General features: G+C 45.7%; 1 protein-coding gene across 2 annotated transcripts; it reads left to right on the forward strand.

Annotated features, from left to right (window-relative positions):
• The first annotated feature begins 6,817 nt into the window (after nucleotides 1-6,817).
• LOC109746994 (amino acid transporter AVT1B) lies at nucleotides 6,818-12,473 on the forward strand. 2 transcript variants are annotated; one of them, XM_020306085.4, is made up of 11 exons: nucleotides 6,818-7,242; nucleotides 8,118-8,458; nucleotides 9,722-9,936; nucleotides 10,056-10,079; nucleotides 10,249-10,429; nucleotides 10,513-10,735; nucleotides 10,820-10,955; nucleotides 11,165-11,327; nucleotides 11,436-11,479; nucleotides 11,614-11,676; nucleotides 12,067-12,473. In XM_020306085.4, the coding sequence occupies exons 1-11, from the start codon at nucleotides 7,055-7,057 to the stop codon at nucleotides 12,160-12,162; spliced, it is 1,674 nt and encodes a 557-aa protein (XP_020161674.1). In that variant the 5' UTR covers nucleotides 6,818-7,054; the 3' UTR covers nucleotides 12,163-12,473. The 2 variants fall into 2 exon arrangements, with proteins under 2 accessions (XP_020161674.1, XP_020161682.1); XM_020306093.4 differs by lacking the exon at nucleotides 10,056-10,079 and having other exon boundaries at nucleotides 6,932-7,242.
• The last annotated feature ends 5,885 nt before the right edge of the window (nucleotides 12,474-18,358 follow it).

Below are 18,358 nucleotides of genomic sequence, written 5' to 3' on the forward strand. Positions count from 1 at the left end.
GTCGTTCCGTTGCCCCTTCGGGTCGTAGTGTTACAGCCCACGGTCCATCGCCGTTCCAAGACCGCCCGCTCCAGGCTGTCCTCGTGGCTGCACCGACCCTCGTGTTGCCGTTGTGTCGCCCCATCAGGCCATAGTGAGCCTGGCACGCGGTCCCAACCACCACCCCGTGGTTCGCTCCGCGGCTACACCGACCCACGCGCTGCCGCTGTGTCGTCCCTTCGGGCCGTAGTGCCGCGGCCCGGTCTACCGCTACACCGAGGTTGTCCGCTCCAGGCCATCGTTGTGGCTGCACCAGCCCTCGAGTTGCCGCTGCGTCGCCCCAACGGCCCATAGCAAGCATGGCATGTGGTCCCGGCAGCCGCCCTGGGGTCTTCCCCATTGTCACCTCTACCGAGCACTGCCGCCGCATCGCCCCTTCGGGCCGTAGCGCCGTGGCACGCGATCCACTTCGCCGTCCACACGTGTCGACTTCTATGTGGTGTGCGCCGCGCCACCTTCCTAGGCGCGGGAACACCGCCGTCCGCGCTGATCTTCGTCGTGCTATTAGGTTCTTCCTCGCCCACTTCGAGCACCGCCGCCGCCACCTCCTCAGGCCACCGCCGCCGCTCTTCTTCCCGGTCCATGGCGACTACCTCGACACCGGCCACCTTGACTCGACATCGACCACAACATCCCTCACACGGCTACACCATCCTACGCTCTCGGCTACATCGACATTGGCACAAAGGGTTATCACCTTGCTTGAGCAACTCGTCGTCTTCCTCTACAGTCCACTCATCCATTCTTCTTCCCGGTCCATGGCGACTACCTCGACACCGGCCACCCAAGCTTTTAAATAGCGTCCACTACCTCCGCTATTGCGGCCGCAATAGCGGTAGCATCACCCTGCCGCTAATAGTTTAAGGTTGCGTTAGAAAATAGCGTGTTGTCATGATGCGGGCGCAATATCACTTGTTAGACCGCTATATCGTCCGCTATCCGCAATATCGCCCGCTATATAAGTCCTTGTTGTTCTGTTGTGTAATCTATTTTGGTAAATGTGTCTTTCTTGCATGGTTGCATGACCAAATATTGTTCAATTACAGTTTATATTCTTATATAAATGATGATTTCTCAAATTAAGTGTCATATTTTTTGTCAACGGCCTGGAAATACACACAAAAATCTCAAATTTATCAGTGTTTTTAAAAAATTGGCTATGTGGACATAGCACCCACAATATCGCCCGCTATCCGCATTCCGCTACACGGACCCTAATCCGCAACCAGTCCGCTATCCGCTATTTAAAAGCTTGGTCTTGGGCAGAGCTGTTTGGCATAATACATTTGAATACCATGTTCACTTTTGTAATGAACCTTTCCATGAATAATAGGAAGCAAAAAAAAATCCACTTTGTTTAGGGCCTTGGTCATCCAAATTTCCCTCGTGTTGGGGTCTATGTCGTATATGGACATGAGCTGAGCATATGCCATCTTGTGCCATCTTTGAGGGAGAAGGGCAAACCGTGGATGGTGAATCTTTTGTCTGGCTGGTCCAGGCCAAAGTCCTGCAACAAAGAAAGCTCCTTAACTAGTTGTACAGCAGCCACATTAGTAAGACGATTCCAAGGTTAGAGAGTAGCCCGTCTTGCATGACAATCAAGACTGAAATGTTTTTGTTGATGGAATGGGAGAATAGGTTAGAAAAAAGTTCCACGAGGCAGTTAGTAGCGAGACAGGTGCTTGACCAGAAGATGGTGTTGGAGCCATTATAAGTGAGAGCAAAGGTGATTTCCTGAACAGCTGGAAGTTCTGCGTTTGCTGTTTTCCAAAGAAAGGAACATCGTGAGGGATTATTTGACAGTGGTACGGATGCTGAGCAAAGAACCACTTAACCCAAGGGAGGCCAGGTGATTGTTGCAGCTTGAGATAAACTGCTAGTACTTACTATAATATTATTTAATTCTTGTTGTCTAACCAACGATGAAAAGAAGTAATTAGAAGAACTCCTAGTTACCAAGTGAACCCTGCATGGGATGTTTTGTAGTAATGATTTCCTTCCAACGATCAATTCAGATATGAGCAGGTCTTGATGATACTGGCACGAAATGTTTGTCAATGAGCAAGAACCGAACAGTGTGACGAAGACCATGCGTGGACGGTGGTGTTCGGTGCCTAGGGAGACGGCGCGGTGAATACCGTACTACGTAGACATCAACCGCGCGGGGACAGCGCAGTGGATTGCGTGCCGTGGCGCTATGGCCCGAAGGGGCGACGCAGGGGAAGCACGTGTCGGTGCAACGACGGGGAAGACCTCGGGACGGCGACGTAACGACAGCCCGTTACTCAATCGATGGAGAGATGCGTAAACTCGGAGACAATCTTCATAGGGACTTGCGGAGGCACACGCAACCGGCAGATCAAGTCGATCGTGCAGCATGGATGAAGTGGATGCGGGTGGTCAGATGATTAATCCAATCGTCTCAGGAAGTCGGGGCGCCTGGACGATAGCAGATGACCACAAACCTCGGGGGAGCGAAGCAACAGGAGCAGCCTTGCGGGCACGCGCGAACATATATGCAGCGGACACAGCGTCACATGCGCATGAAACTAGGCCACACCAAGGTCACGAGTTGGACTTGGACATGAGGCTGATTCATACGCATAATACGCACGAACAGCCAACATGTGCACGTCAGCCGCAGCCAACGCACCGCGTGACGCCGGAGCGGAGATGCACACAGCACGGCGGGCCAGCGCAACGCAAGCCATGCAAGTCAGGGCACGAGACGTGCCATCTTGCATGAAGTGGATGGAGGCGGTTGATGGAGGAGTCCCGATTAGATTAGGCGACGACGGTCGGCGCAAAACCATGAGTGGACGGATGCGCGGACGATGGTCGTTTTGGGCCGCCACCTGTCGCTTGAGGCCTTCTAGTCGAAGAAGAGGCCGGTATAGTGGATGCCGAAGTTGAAGTACTGGCACGCGAAGGTCGACGGGCGGCGGGCAACACAAATCGATCTTTGATCATAGAACCAGAAAAGAAACGCCGATCACATGACAGGGAAGAGATAAAAACCCGGATCAATGGATCGGAAAAACGACTTTGGGCCATCGATCAGCGGACGAATCGTAGCTACAGGATGCTTAGCCCCCGGTGGAGATCATGAAGATTGATGTCTCGAGGGCTGCGTGGAGCGAAAATAATGATGAAGCTAGGTCCATAAACTTGCGGCCGATACTCCCTCCGTTCCATAATGTAGTGCCTATAGATTTTTTGAAAAGTCAAACCTCATAAACTTTGACCAAGTTTGTGGAGAAAAATATTTACATCTAGAGTGTGAAACATATATCACTAGATTCATCATAAGATGTAGTTTCACATTATATATTTTTGTTATTATAGATATAAATATTTTTCTCTACAAACTTGGTCAAAGTTTGCAAAGTTTGACTTCTTAGAAAATCTATAGGCACTACATTATGGAACGGAGGGAGTACCATGTAAGAGGATTAGATGGGAGAGAATTAGCGTAATCGTGAACTTGCCTCAGCCGTGACAGATGATGCTCCTTATGCTAGTTAATTAGCCAATCTGTTGTCGTGTGGCCTTTAATTCAGTTTTTCTCTTGTTAACCGGATGACTCAGTTTTCTTATACAAGCATAACCACACATTTATGTGTGCCTATCAACTTCAGAATTGCAATTATCATCAGTTATGGTTTAGTTACTTTGCTATAGATAAAGAGGCGGGAGAATGGTTCGATGAATAGCCATAGTCTATCTATTGAACTTGAACAGTGCATTTATACGCAGTGGGCTAGTGGCTTTATGCATACTCCTTCCTTGCCAAATATAAGACGTTTTTTAGAGTAGTTTAACCTACAGAAATATCTGTACCAAATATAAGACATTTTTGGTACAGAGATAGTACAAGGGAAACATAAAATATACAGAAAGTGACGGTTCTTACTCGCTTTTATGTACATGTATGTTCACATGTTCCTATCAATAAGCAGTACATTTACAACACCATCTACCACCTTATATTATTACTCGGTGTGTTTGTGACATCTATAAATACCATATGTATCTTCTCCTTCTCGTTCTTCATATTGTAGCTGTAACATAACATAGACGTCCAATAGTGATGGAAATGCCTAAGAAGTAGCTGTGTGATAAGCTCAACATATGGAATTTTTTGGCAATGCAATATATTCTAGATTTTTTTGTGTGTTTAGAAAAGTAGTCCTTTTATACAATTTATGTTGAGCATGGGAGGTGTCGGGAGTTTGAAATCCTAGCTCCTAAAGATATCTGGTACATATTGGGCAGCATGGACTCTTGTTGAAACTAGAGGATACTGCGCACGATGCTGCGGGAATTGGTTGATAACATGAGAATCAAAATTAAAAATACATGTGAATTATTTTATGTATCTCTCATATCTAAAAAAGAAGTAACATTCCTTGTTCTGCTTTCATTTCATCAAGCCCTCCCACATCTTCTTCCCATCTCCCACGCTTGGTTTTTCCTATCCATTTTTCGCTAACCTACTTGCCATAGAGCCCCCCCCCCCCCCCGCCCCCTCCACGCATGATCTCACCCAAACCATCCGTGCAGTTGACACACGCCCACCGTCCGCCGTCTTCTATAGCTACACGATGTCGCCATCTATAAAAAGTGCATCACCTCACTTCTCATGGCCGCCTCAAGCTCCGGCACTACCAGCCACCGCAGCAGGATGCCATCTTTGTCCCTTCAAAGCGCGTCACCTCCCCCTGATCGCCTCCGATACGTGATGACGATGAGGTCGTCTGCAATATCAATATGGGGTTATTGGTGGCGAGCACCTGACCATTTCGCATCGGCTGCGGGTAGATGATGCTCCTTATGCTAGTTAGCCGATCTGTGGTGTGGCTTTTCTTTCGGTTTTCTCTAATTAACCAGGTAACTCAATTTTCTTACACTGCAACGGCAAACCTCCTGCCTTGATCCGTCGGTTAGGCAAAAAAATGACAATTCAAGGTAATTCAGAGGAAAAAGTAAGACAAGCCAATAATGCGTTGCACTTTTCCCTTATTTCCTTCTAACCACAATATCTATCCAACTTCCACGGCTAATAATTTCTCACTCTCAAAGCGAATAGAAAAAAAATCCTTCAAGCATTACTTGAAAACGCTACATTAAGCTCAACAAATGCAAGTTTTACCAATAAACAAATTAGCATCACTATAAAATGTGACATTATATTGGTCTAGTACTCCAAAACAAGAGTCCTGGTCCGCGTTGGCATCCACGGCCCTAGCTACTACCTCAACATGGACTGAAAAACAAACAGTGGGAACCATACGAGGGTGTCGGGAAGAGCAGCTAGGCGGTATGCAATGCATGCATGCGTATATGGTTGGATCGTGCCCATTGTTTTACATCCATGCATGCATGGCTAATCAAGGGGCACGACAGAGGCATGTGGTTAGTGCTGATGTGTTAATCAAGTCCTAAAAAAATGCACCGCGGTGTTGTCCACTCACCAGAGGTGGAATTAACACAAACACACACACAGAATAGGACAACGAGGCATGCATGTGATGGTGTTATCCAATTAGCGACGTATCACGTGAAGCCATGTGGACTGGCCGGCTGCTGATCTGCAGTGCAGATGCTTCTCGGTCTCTCAGGTGTGTTGCTGGCTGAGCTGACTCGTGCGTGGAAGCTAGGTGAGCTGCCGGGTAGTTGTATTGGAGTTTGTCTGCATGGATGGGTTAAGTTTGCCAGACGATATATGTTCCAGCAGATGCGCATAAGTTGGGCATAATCTGCAGAGATCGATACTAGTACTCCTATATGATTATATTAGCTAGGCCGCTAGCCGTCTGAGCAGGCAAATATGCTTGGATCCATTGAACATGGCTGTAAGTATATGCACTGTCGGCCGATCGACCTATGGCATCACCATCTTATCCAGATGCAAATTCTTCTTCTTCTTCTTGTGGCCAAGAGAACCTGGATATAGATGGATGGATACCTGAACGAAGAAGGCTGAAGATCCACTGTCCGTGGTTCATATATTACGTCCGTCCACCCGTCTCTGGTGACCACTGATCGACCATTGCAATGCCTGGCGCACGACGACCGAACAGTCACCGTACGTGCATACATAGTAGGACCTCTCATTTGGAACCTGCCTGCAGAATCTAAAGAGAACCCCATCGTAGCCGCAAAGGGCACTTGATTCCTGGCCGGCGTCCTTTCCTTTGATACACGGCTAATCAAACCAACTGTGGACAGAAAATGAGCATCTCCACAATTCAATCTTTTTTTTGACGGTGCTACGGCGGGCTTACGCCGGCCTAAACCATTTTCATTATAGATAAGAGTAGGATACAACACAACAGGTGCAACAGATTGCACACAACACACACCAGAGAGTTACAGGGAACAACGGAGACACAAGAAGAAGAACCAGAAGTGAGTGAGACACACAGCTAACATCAAGAACTGAGCACCTAGGCAGACCGAGAAGAGCAGGAGCTAGCTTTGTTGGATCAGTCGAAAGGAGATCCGCCACCGAGAAGACGTAGAGAAGAAGTCACCAGCTGCTTTGCGATCACTCAGCACCTTGAAGAGCTAAGAGAGTCGCAGCCACCATCGAAGGGCCTCCCACTGCCTAGGCACGTCACGACAAAGAGAGTCATAGACCGTGCCGAAAGGCACTGATCCGCCGAGATAAGGGCATCTCCCCCTCAAACCACATGTAACCGTCCGAACGTGTTTTACCATTCAACGCGCGTCTGTATCTTTCTGCAGGCCGGTCCGAACATACTTCCTCCAATCCATGTTAGTTAGCGCTTGGTTAGTAGTACAACTTTTCGTTTAATCGGTGTCGCCACCACGGAATCCCCCAAGAGCAGAGCAGCCACATTGCCGCTGTGTATAAACACCCACGCCCCCCTCTCGCTCCTTCATTCTTCTCCTCACACTTTTCTATCTCCCTCTCCCTCTGGTCTCTCTCTTTCCTCTGTGTATTGCTCGGCCCATCGGCCATTGCCGTCAAGCAAGCTTGAGGGCGGCGATGAGGAACTCGGTGTCCGATCAGAGCTTCGTCATGGAGAGCGATGACGAGGAGCACCGGCTGGGCGGCAGCGAGGAGGAGGAGGAGTCCGACGGGTCGTCGTCGTGCGGCAGCCCGCGGGTGGTCGAGGCCGCCGGCGGTGGCCAACCCAGCTCCTACGCCAGCCACCAGTGGCCGCAGAGCTACAGGTGCGTACGCACTACGCAGCGGTGGCTCGCGGCAGGATGCAGGCCACGGCCGCATCATGCAGAGCTTCTTCTTCTAATATATCCTTCTAATAGCATTTCCTTGTCTATGGTAACATTTTCTGGTGAGTAGTTTTTACGTACTTATATGAAGCTGTTGCGACAAACTTATGAATTTGACACCTCAAAATAACAAGATGTTTGAATTGTTAGCCTTATTTTTATTTTTTTGAGAAACTGTTAGCCTTAATTAGGATTCTAAACATAACTCTATGCACATTAGTTTCTAGAGGCCGGGGAGGGCCCACGAGCAGACGAACCTGCGGATGGCGTGTGCGAGTGTACGGCCCCATTGACATGTGGGCCCTGCTGCCGCTGCTGTTGCGTAGGCACGATTTTGTCCGTTCACCAGATGTCTCTGTGCTCGTGGGTCCATGGTGGATTGGCCTGCCCACGAGGGAATTCAGATGATAGCTTCTTCTTTTTTGTTTCTTTTATTTACGAGAATATGAAAGCTAAATGATCTGGGGTTCTTTTTCAAAAAAACTAACTAATCGATTTATCATGTACTCCCTCCGTTCCAAAATAGATGACCCAACTAAAATTAGTACAAAGTTGGGTCATCTATTTTGGAACGGAGGGAGTATGTTCATACGTGTGAGCGTCTACATTTGTAGTGTGTTTCTAAAAAAGATAAATCAGGTCGATCCATCAGCTTCGCATAAACTAAATCAGCGACAATTAATATTGTTCGGAGGAAGAACTTAGTTCTTGATCTCACTGCACACTGTCCGCGAATCCAACCGATAACCATGGAGGTGTTCTTCTGTCTTTCATCGGCAACAAAAGTTGAGATCTCCTTTGGTTTGGCGTTGCAGGCAGTCGATGGACATATACAGCAGCGTGCAGTCCCCGTGCCTGAGCGGGTTCCTGGGCACGCCCACACTCAGCAGGCTCTCCAGCTCCTTCCTCGCCACCTCCTTCCGGGGGAAGCCGGCGCCGGAGATCCTCAAGCCGCTCCTGCCCACCGCCCTGATCGCCGCCACCGAAGATGACCATGTCGATGATGCCCGGAAGAGCTCTCACCAGTACCTGCCACCGTCGAGGAAGGCGTCGTCCCTGTTCAAGATCCCCGAGGACCAGAAGCCTCTTGGTGGTGGGGGTGGCCATGAGGTGGGGCCCTATCGTCAGTGCTCCTACACCCAGGGCGTCATGAATGGTACGTACCTATGTTCTTTTACACACACAAAAAAACCTCACACAAGAGAAGGCACATTGTGAGATTCAGAGTTGCAGAGAAATGCAGGTTGCAAATTAATGAAACTAAGGCTGGTTTTGATGATGTGTAACTAGCCGGTTTCAGTTGGATAGAAACCAAAGTTTGATATCATCCTCTTTTTCACCAATTGAGAAAAAAAAATATACTCACAAGGAAAATACAAATTTATATATAAGTCGATTATAAAATGGATTGGAATTTAGTTTGGGAGACCCGGTAATAAAAATAAATCAAAAATTGTCACTGGCTCAGTAATGAAAATATATCAAAAAGAAAATATGATTGAACACCAGATTGTCATGTTAACATGGAAGGATACAGTAGATAAGTCAACTTAAGAGATCCCATCTGCAACCTAGGATGCTCACATTGGATAACATGCGTGCCATGACAAAAAGATGCCATACTTGCTGAACCCCCACATGCTGACACCAAGGTGCAATGTACAGATTCTGTCCAAGAACGAGTTTCCACAGCTGTAGTGTTAATAATATAACACCTAGAATTGCTGATTAGCCCTCAGATTCCGGTCAATTCCCTGTGATGTAGACGTGCACCACATGGCTGATAGGCCAGCACAGCAGTGTCATGTGAGATGGGAACATGGTCATGATCAATAAAATGATTAACTGGACCATGATAGCAGCCCAGGCATGTTGATTGAGATCTGTCAGGAGAAAGAGGAACCTTGTCCTAATCAATCATGCAGTTTACTAATGACATTATTAAACCTTCGATCTTGGGCATCTATCTGGTCATGTGGATATCGAACTGTCAGTGTCAGCACAATTATTTACAACAGGTCTCTGTCTGCCATTTGTTTGGGACTTGTTTCTTTCCATCAATTAGCATGGTAATCAGTCTCCTTTTTCGTGAGTAAGACACTTACTGGTAATTTAGTTGGCTCAGTATATGCTAATGTTCCGACTTGTAAGTTGGAACCAAAACCAAAACAATTCGGGTATCCACTCATCTTGCCTGAACTTCCTACAAAAAATAAATTGTCGGTGAGCATTCTGTATGTCTAGTATATTAATTAACTAATTAAAAGCTTAACTTATTTTCAAGTTGAAAGTTCCACTTGTAAGTAGTTTGAACACTTGAATTACTCGGTTTGCAAATTTAAAATTTGGGTTTATTATGAAATTCCAACTGAAAATACTTCAAACGCCTGAATCTCAAATCATTGTCTGTCACTTGCAGGAGTGAATGTCCTGTGTGGTGTGGGGATCCTGTCAACACCTTGCGCCGTCAGGCAGGGTGGCTGGCTCGGGCTGGTGATACTGGCCGTGCTCGCCGTGCTGGCGTGGTACACCGGCGTGCTCCTCCGGCGCTGCCTCGACAGCAAGGAAGGCCTCGAGACCTACCCGGACATCGGCCACGCCGCATTCGGCACCCCTGGCCGCATCGTCATCTCGGTATAACTTCTGCCAAAATCTGATGACCAGCTCACATTTAATTTCATTTCAGTATTACAGAGTACAGTAGAGGATGGTCTTGTGCTAACTCTTGACTCCTTCGTCTTTGCCACCTTCAGATAATCCTGTACATGGAACTGTATGTAAGTACTTCTCATGAAACATTTGCTTGCTGATTTGACAGAATACATTGCTAGATGCTCTGTTTTATGGTGTGAATAATACAGTGAAGTGAATCTAATACTCTGACAAGTATACAAAAACTTCTCTAGAAGTATAATGATATCAACGGCTAGTACTCTTTCCCTGCAGGCCTGCTGCATTGAATATCTCATATTAGAGAGTGACAATCTATCAAAGTTGTTCCCCAATGCACACCTGACTATAGGGGGCTTCACCCTGGATGCCCATGTGTTATTCGCAATCCTTACGACACTCGTTGTCATGCCGACAACTTGGCTTCGTGACCTCAGTTGTCTAAGCTTCATTTCAGGTATTATTTCATTTACCTGGAGCTCATGTGTTTCATCATCTGACCAAATATGTGATATCATCTACTGATTCTGAATTCTGTAGCTGGAGGAGTCGTCGCGTCGATCGTCATCGTCTCCTGCCTCTTTTGGGCAGGGCTTGTTGATCATGTCGGTGTCAACAAGAGCGAAGGGACGGCACTGAACCTCCCTGGAATCCCCATTGCCATTGGCTTGTATGGGTACTGCTACTCAGGGCATGGGGTGTTCCCTAACATCTACTCTTCTCTGAAGAAAAGCAACCAATTCAACGCCGTTCTTTTCACATGGTAACCACACCAAAACCACTGTATGTAAACCACAACATTGTTTGAGAAATCCATGATCTCAGGAGGGGTTTTGTTTGTTGTCAGCATCGCGCTATCTACTGTTCTGTTCGCGGGTGCCGCGGTCATGGGGTACATAATGTTTGGCGAAACCACGGAGTCTCAGTTCACACTGAACATGCCCCCAAATCTTATGTCTTCCAAGATCGCAGTCTGGACTACGGTACATTTTCTTGTCTACATTAGCAAATTAAGTTCATATGGCTCATTTTTTGATAGTTTACAATTTTGTTCTGTTATGAAATGGCTCTTTGTTTCAGTGTAATGTTAAGTTTCTTCCTCTAGCATGATTTACAGAACATATTAAATACACAGGGTTCCTTTTTGTGAGACAAAAAGCACATCATGCTGACTGTATCTTTCATCTTTCAGGTGACAAATCCAATAACCAAATATGCACTTACCATGACTCCTCTTGCCCTGAGTTTGGAAGAGCTGCTTCCTACGAATAGACAGACGTACGGGAACATAATTATGCTCAGATCAGCACTGGTGTTGTCTTCCCTTGGTGTTGCTCTATCTGTTCCATTCTTTGGTAAATATTTTCATCACTAGTAATTATTTGAATAAAAATTGATTTTTGAGTCAAATCTTGCTGGGATTCCTAATTTTCGGATTTAATTGATTTTGCCGCGCCTTATAGGACTTGTGATGTCCCTAGTTGGATCTCTTCTCACCATGTTTGTCGTAAGTTTTTCTTCTAAATTTTAGTGTCGTTTGTTTGTTATTGGTCTTGAGATAGCTAACTGCTCATGCCAAGCGGTACTGCGTTAGTGCCATCTGTTTGTTGATTGTTGTAGCTAACACATGGTACTTTTTAGGCGTATATTCTACCTTGTGCATGCTTTTTGGCCATCCTAAGGAGTACAGTGACTTGGTATCAGGTAAAAAGTCGTTTCTTAGTTTGAACACTTATCTATATTATTAGACCATAACAAGATTAAATGTGATTTCTAATGAAAAGGAAAAGTGGTACCTATATGGGAGACTCGAGGATTGAAATGCATGTATAATGCATAGTTGGTTCATAAAATTTAAATGCACATAATTTTCAACTTCGATTAATTAAGCATTTCTTTTGTATCCCAGTTTTTTATTCATTCAAATAAACACTGAATCTCTCAGCGGAACACATCAGCCTCCATTCTCTACAAATTCAAAAGTTTCACAAAATTATATCATTGTGTTCTTGATCATGCATATTAGCAGAATGGACTCAAAGCTCAAATATCCGAAGACACAATTTAATTAACAAATGCATTATTTCTTTGCAGATAGTACTATGTGTGTTCATCATTGTCGTCGGTCTCTGTTGTGCGGGTGTTGGCACATACTCCTCCCTTTCTAAGATCATCCAAAATTATCAGTAAATCCTTGTGAAGCACGGTGATTTTTATGTACTAAAAGATGAATGTTTTACTTGTTTCTAGTGCTCTTTTTGCAAGACTTTGACAAAAACATGTTATGATAGATAGGATGTACCATGAAAGGAGAATCTGTTTGAGGTTGCTCTCCTGGCCGGAGTACCCCGAAAGTGACTTTACCTCCTTCTTGGTGCATCAATTTTGTTAGTAATGATGAGGTTGGCATCTTCAATTGTGATCCTCATTTTCCCATCTCTTTAATTTGTGGCCTTCGATGCAACATTCAGTGATTGTGAAGTTGATATACACAGTTGTGATCATGTCTACCAGATTTACTACATATCCATTTTTCTAGCTTGCATGTTTTTTCAGGAAGGTACTAGGTAACTTGTATTAAAGGATGCAATGTCCATGTGTGTTTCTTATTATTATCATGCATAAAATGTTGTATCCAAGGCCAAGAAGATCTCACCCATCAAGCCTTTGAAAATGCAAGCAAACCTCGCCCTTCCTCTTTTCATTTCCAAAACAATGCACCCGCGACACCCCCTAGTGCACCACCAACAACTTACCCTCTGTGACAATGGCCAACGTCTTTGTACTGACAAACTATGCCATGCCGACAAGCTATGATTGTAAGCATTAAGACCTCATCCTTGTACCTTCTTTTTATTATAAGTGTTTGAATCATTATTTGCTTTCTGATCCGATCAAAAGCTTGCTAGAGACCATTGCTTCAAGGGAATCTTTCTCTCGTGGGTTCAATAACCCAGGGTCACCTCTGGGGAAATAGGTGTGGGATACTCTTTTTAGTTTCAATACCGGGTCAACAAAAAGGAGATGTCAATTGTGCCATTGGTAAATTACACGAGGGTTAGGCTACTGGGTCCATGAATTGGTAGCGCTTGTACTTCTCGCCACGCCACTAGCAATATGCTATTTGATGGTGTGTGCTCGTTCTGGCACTTCATTAGTATTTGGGCAAATACCAGTGGTGTGTCTCTTTGAAGGCGCGTCACTGGCGTAGATTGCCTATAAGCATTTCTACACTAGTGACAAGATACACTCAATTGCAATCTTTGGGATCTTCTCTTAGAAGGTAATGGTTGTGTGTGTTTTTATCCAGGGCCAAGAAGGTCTCACCAGCCAGGCCTTTGAAAACAAAAGCAAACCTTGCCCTTTCCATTTCCGAAATAGCACACACTCCCCAGTACACCACCACCACCATCACAGGAACCCTCCTACATCTTGACACCGTCTCCACCCAACTCAACCATTATGGTATGCACCATAACCAATATTCGCATCCCACAACGTTCTTGTCCCCTAATTTTGTTCTCCTGCGGAAGCAATGATAGGTAACCCAACCATCGTCAATTACCAATCAATAACCGTTCGAGAGGAAGAACCTGGCAAAAGTACTCATTTCGTAGTTGTCGTCATCTGATTCCCCAGACATGCATCAATAATCAAAGAAGGCGCCCCTTTTAGGCGTAACTGCCCCCACTTACACGCGCGACGTATACGTGCATGGGACATGCAGACGAAATGTAACGTTCGATGCGTGAGTGACGTCTACTCTGCATGGATCATGCAGTGAAATCCATCGCTCCGAGGAGTACATGAGGGGAGATAAACAGACGTCTAGACTGGACCAGAAGCTCACGGAACACCACCACCGTCAAGCCTAACATGAGGGCACCAACATATTTAAAACAAAATGGATTCCCGCGAGCCTCTAGCGAAGATAACCCTGACCTCGATATCAAACAACACAAGTACAACATACCATTTTCTTTGTTAAGAAAGACCAAAGACATGGATCTTCTTGAAAGGTACTTGTTGACTGATTTCTATCCAGTTATGTGAAAACACAAGCAAACGAATGTCAGCATCAGTGATCACCATCAGAGCCCGATCAGATCAGTCATCACGGGGACTCTCCTATATCCTAAGCATCGGCTCCACCCAAGTCAACCATTATGGTAGGCACCATAACCAATATCTGCATGACACGATGGTCTTGTCCCTTAATTCCGTTCTCCTCCGAAAACCAATCCATAACTGCTCGAGCAGAAGAACCCGACAAAACTACCAAGTTTGCAGCCGTCGTCATCAGATTCCCCAGGCATGCATCAATAATTAAAGAAGACATGCCCTTTTAGGCGTAACTGGCCCCCTTACGCATGTGGAGACACACACCAGGCACTCTGAGGTGTCGCGATAGGCGTGAGACGTATACGTGCATGGGACATGCAGACGTTACATAACGTTCAGTACCCGAGTGATGTATTCGCTGCATGGTGTAGGCATGCACGTGAAATCCGTCGCTGCAAGGAGTACATAGAAGGGAGGCAAACAGATGTCCAGACCGAAGCACAAGCTAACGGAACGCCACCGTCAACAAACCCTAACGTGAAGGCGTTGCCATATTTATTACAAACGGCATTTCCAGCTGTGAGGACATTGACCTTGACGTGAGCCGTCCGTGGGGAAGATAACCCTGACCTCGACATCAAACAAGACTGATACAACATACCATTTTCTTTGTTATTCAGAAAGACGAACGACAGGTATCTCCCAGAAAGGTACTTGTTGACTGATTTCTATATCCAAGGCCAAGAAGATCTCACCACACCAGACAGGTTTTTTTTACAGAGACCAGACAGGTCTTTGAAAAACACAAGCGAACGAATGGCAGCTTCGGTTTCACTACCTGCTGCTTAAGGTATTGTGCCACTGGTAAATTACACGAGGGTTAGGCTACTGGTTCCATGAATTGATGGCGATTGTACTTCTCGCCACGTCACTAGCAATCTGTTATTGATGGTGTGTGCTTGTTCTGGCACGTCACCGATATTTGGGCAACTCATTCTGACACGTCACCGATATTTGGGCCAATACCAGTGGTGTGTCCCTTTGAAGGCGCGTCACTGACGTAGATTGCCATTAAGCATTTCTACGCTAGTGACAAGATACACTCAATTGCAATCTTTGGGATCTTCTCTTACAAGGTAAATGTTGTGTTTTTTTTATCCAAGGCCAAGAAGGTCTCACCAGCCAGGCCTTTGAAAACAAAAGAAAACCTCCACTAGTAGGAAAAGGGGCTTTTACCCCGGTTCATAAGGGCCTTTAGTTCCGGTTCAGGAACCGGGACTAAAGGGTCGTTACTAATGCCCTAGCCCTTTAGTCCCGGTTCTTACACGAACCGGGACTAAAGGCCGTCCACGTGGCCGGTGCGGGGAGCCCAGGCAGGAGGGCCTTTGGTCCCGGTTGGTGCCACCAACCGGGACCAATAGGCATCCACGCGTCAGCACCTGGCAGGAGCTGAGGTTTTTGTTTTTTTTTGAAAGGGGGTGGGGGTTTGGGGGTTTTGGGGGGTTAATTTAGGTTGTTATTAGGTAGCTATTAGAGAGAAGTGTCCTCTCTTATATCTCCGTGCTTGGTTTACCAACGCTAAGTACTGCTATGCCTAAACATGGCTTAGATTGAAGTGAAGGCAACATGTGGTGCATGTCGAAAGTAATACTAATCCGGACTTGATCAAGTTTGGATTGTACTACTTTCGACACGCACCACATGCATGTTGCCTTCACTTCAATCCAATCCATGTTCATTTCACCCGCTGATATATAATAACTCTTCATGCACGCATCATGCATCATCATATATAATAACAAGTCCTACTAATCATCATCATACAATTTCTACTCGTTATTAATAACAAGTCATACGATCGATCATCATCCTCACAGTCATCGAACCAACCCTACTTAATTGTTCTTAGCACATGATCATCAGTATTAGGTAGGACCGAAATACCCTCTTTAAGGTAAAATAGCATAAAACAATATAGACCCTGACTCTCCATTATGGAGAATGGAGATCATCCTGTCTTCAATTCTTGCGCCTCGCTTCCTTTTGCTTCCAAGAAGCTCCTTGCGACTGTCCATACATTTTTTCCATTCTTTGATTTGCATGTCTCCACTTCTTTTAGAAATCCGGTATGGACAGTTGAGATTCGTAGGATGACCTGGTTGTATATTCAAAACATCAAGCCTACCATTCTGATACATCAAATGAGGCACACAATCCTCTGGGATTATCTGTTGAAAAACATAGTAATAACTTCATAGTTAGCAATGATAATGCACTAGTTTTAGAACTATGCAAAATATGCACGGATGTCGTAATAGTAAGAAATCTTACCAGGGTATCTCCATAGTAGTTACCGTAGTTCACCACGTGCACTAGTGGCACGTATGGAGGACCATAATGATGAGGAGTTTGATTGTAGATATTGTAATTCTCAATATCAGTACAAAATCCGACCAGATGAGTTTTCTCCTTATAAGTTAACTCAGAGCCATCGGTGTAGTAGCTTCTGTCTACCATGTTCCGCACATTGTTTGAACAATCAAAATAAGCTGTCAATGAAAATAAGCTGTCAACTATTTTGAAATGAACAATATAAATTAGCTAATAACTATGTTTGAGAAACTCACATAGCGGTAGAATTGGAGGCGTATCAACAAGGACCCAAATGTCCATATTGTCTTGCTCGATGTCAGGATCACCAAGATCCATGGTGACAAGCATACCCTCATCAAAACCATACATCTTGCAAAATGCTTCCCAATTTTTGCAACCAAAATGGGTTACGCTCTCAGAATTATACAGCTTTACTTCAAAATCTATATCATGATGGGTCCTTAGGTGAATTTTCTTTGTTTCCATACTTTCATGGTCTTCAAAACCCATCCTCTCCAAGACGTAGCGTCTTGCATGGCATGGGATAAGCTAGCCGAATTGTAAAAGATGAAAAGTACACGTTGAAATAGTTGAAGTCGTGCTTAATTATGAAAAAATAACACTTGTCGTCGTTGCGTACCGTTTCAACATCGAACGTCTCCTCCAGCTTAATACTGAAGCGCCGATCTTCGTCCAGGTGAGGCCTGTCGCACTGACCTCGGTCGTCGTGGCACCAGTCGCACTCCCCCGGGAGACTTTCGTCGTCCGAGTACGACATTTCCTATGTTCATATATAATTCAAATATTAAACATCTACAATTAAATATATGTACTAAAAAACCTAAGTTAGATCATTATTATTCATCACGGGTTGACTATCGGTTTGTCGAGTCTTTTCTTGAAAACTCTCAGCTCACGTGGTGTATACATTCGACCGTTGGTGATGGTCGCTCCTCCCTTTGTCCCCGTGTGCATTACACCAAAATGTCTAGCTAGCACACGGGAACAAAGGAGAAGCGACCCCCACGACAACAGTCGGGATTCTTCGTCCTCTCATATATATATGGTGGAACTCTCCCTCACTGATTCCTCTCTGACATTTGCGACCGTCGGTGATGGTAGCTCCTCCTTTCGTTCTCGAGTGCATTACACCAAATTGTCTAGCACACGGGAACGAAGGAGAAGCTACCCCCACGACAACAGTCGGATTCTTCGTCCTCTCATATATGGTGGAGACTCGACAAACTTACAGTCAACCCGAAATATCGTTTAATTATCTTTCTAAAAGAGGATTTGGCTGGTCTCACCTCGATGTCGGAGGGGGCGGTGACGGGGACGACGGCGGGGATGATGGAGGGGCCGGGGGGGGCTCCTAGATTTCTGCGAAAACAAAAACCCTATAAGCTATCAACTAATCATAGTGCTCTCCAATTTTAGCATTCAAAGTAGGATCGGAGTAGTTTTCCACTTTGAGCATTCAATAAGCAAAATCAAATCACAAAATAAAGTAGTATTCAAATTAGGATGCATTCAATTATAAGCAAAACTACATCATCTCCATGCGTCCGTACATCGCCGAATATTATCACTAATACACCTCGAATACTATCATACATATAGCATCGCTAGTACAGCAAGAACAGTAGCGCCCGACGGACATCGGCGCGGGCAGTGGACACCCAAAGGGACGGAACCATCACAGGATCATAGCTCCAGTGAGATCCCTGAAGAACCTGCCAGGTACTGTCGAACCTGCCCTCCAACGCAACCATGTAGCGACGGACGTGCTGGTCCTCCTCGCTGACACGGTGACATACCTCCTCCGCGGTGTCCGGAAGCCTCAGCACCGTCACTGGCCCACGCGAGCGCCACCAAACAAGGATCGGGTCAACGACGGGCTGGTTCCTCACCAACCTACGCCCACCGGAAGGTAGCACCTCCCAAAACCAGC

The sequence above is a fragment of the Aegilops tauschii genome, chromosome 2 (assembly GCF_002575655.3).
Source record: "Aegilops tauschii subsp. strangulata cultivar AL8/78 chromosome 2, Aet v6.0, whole genome shotgun sequence".
Taxonomy (NCBI): Eukaryota; Viridiplantae; Streptophyta; class Magnoliopsida; order Poales; family Poaceae; genus Aegilops; species Aegilops tauschii.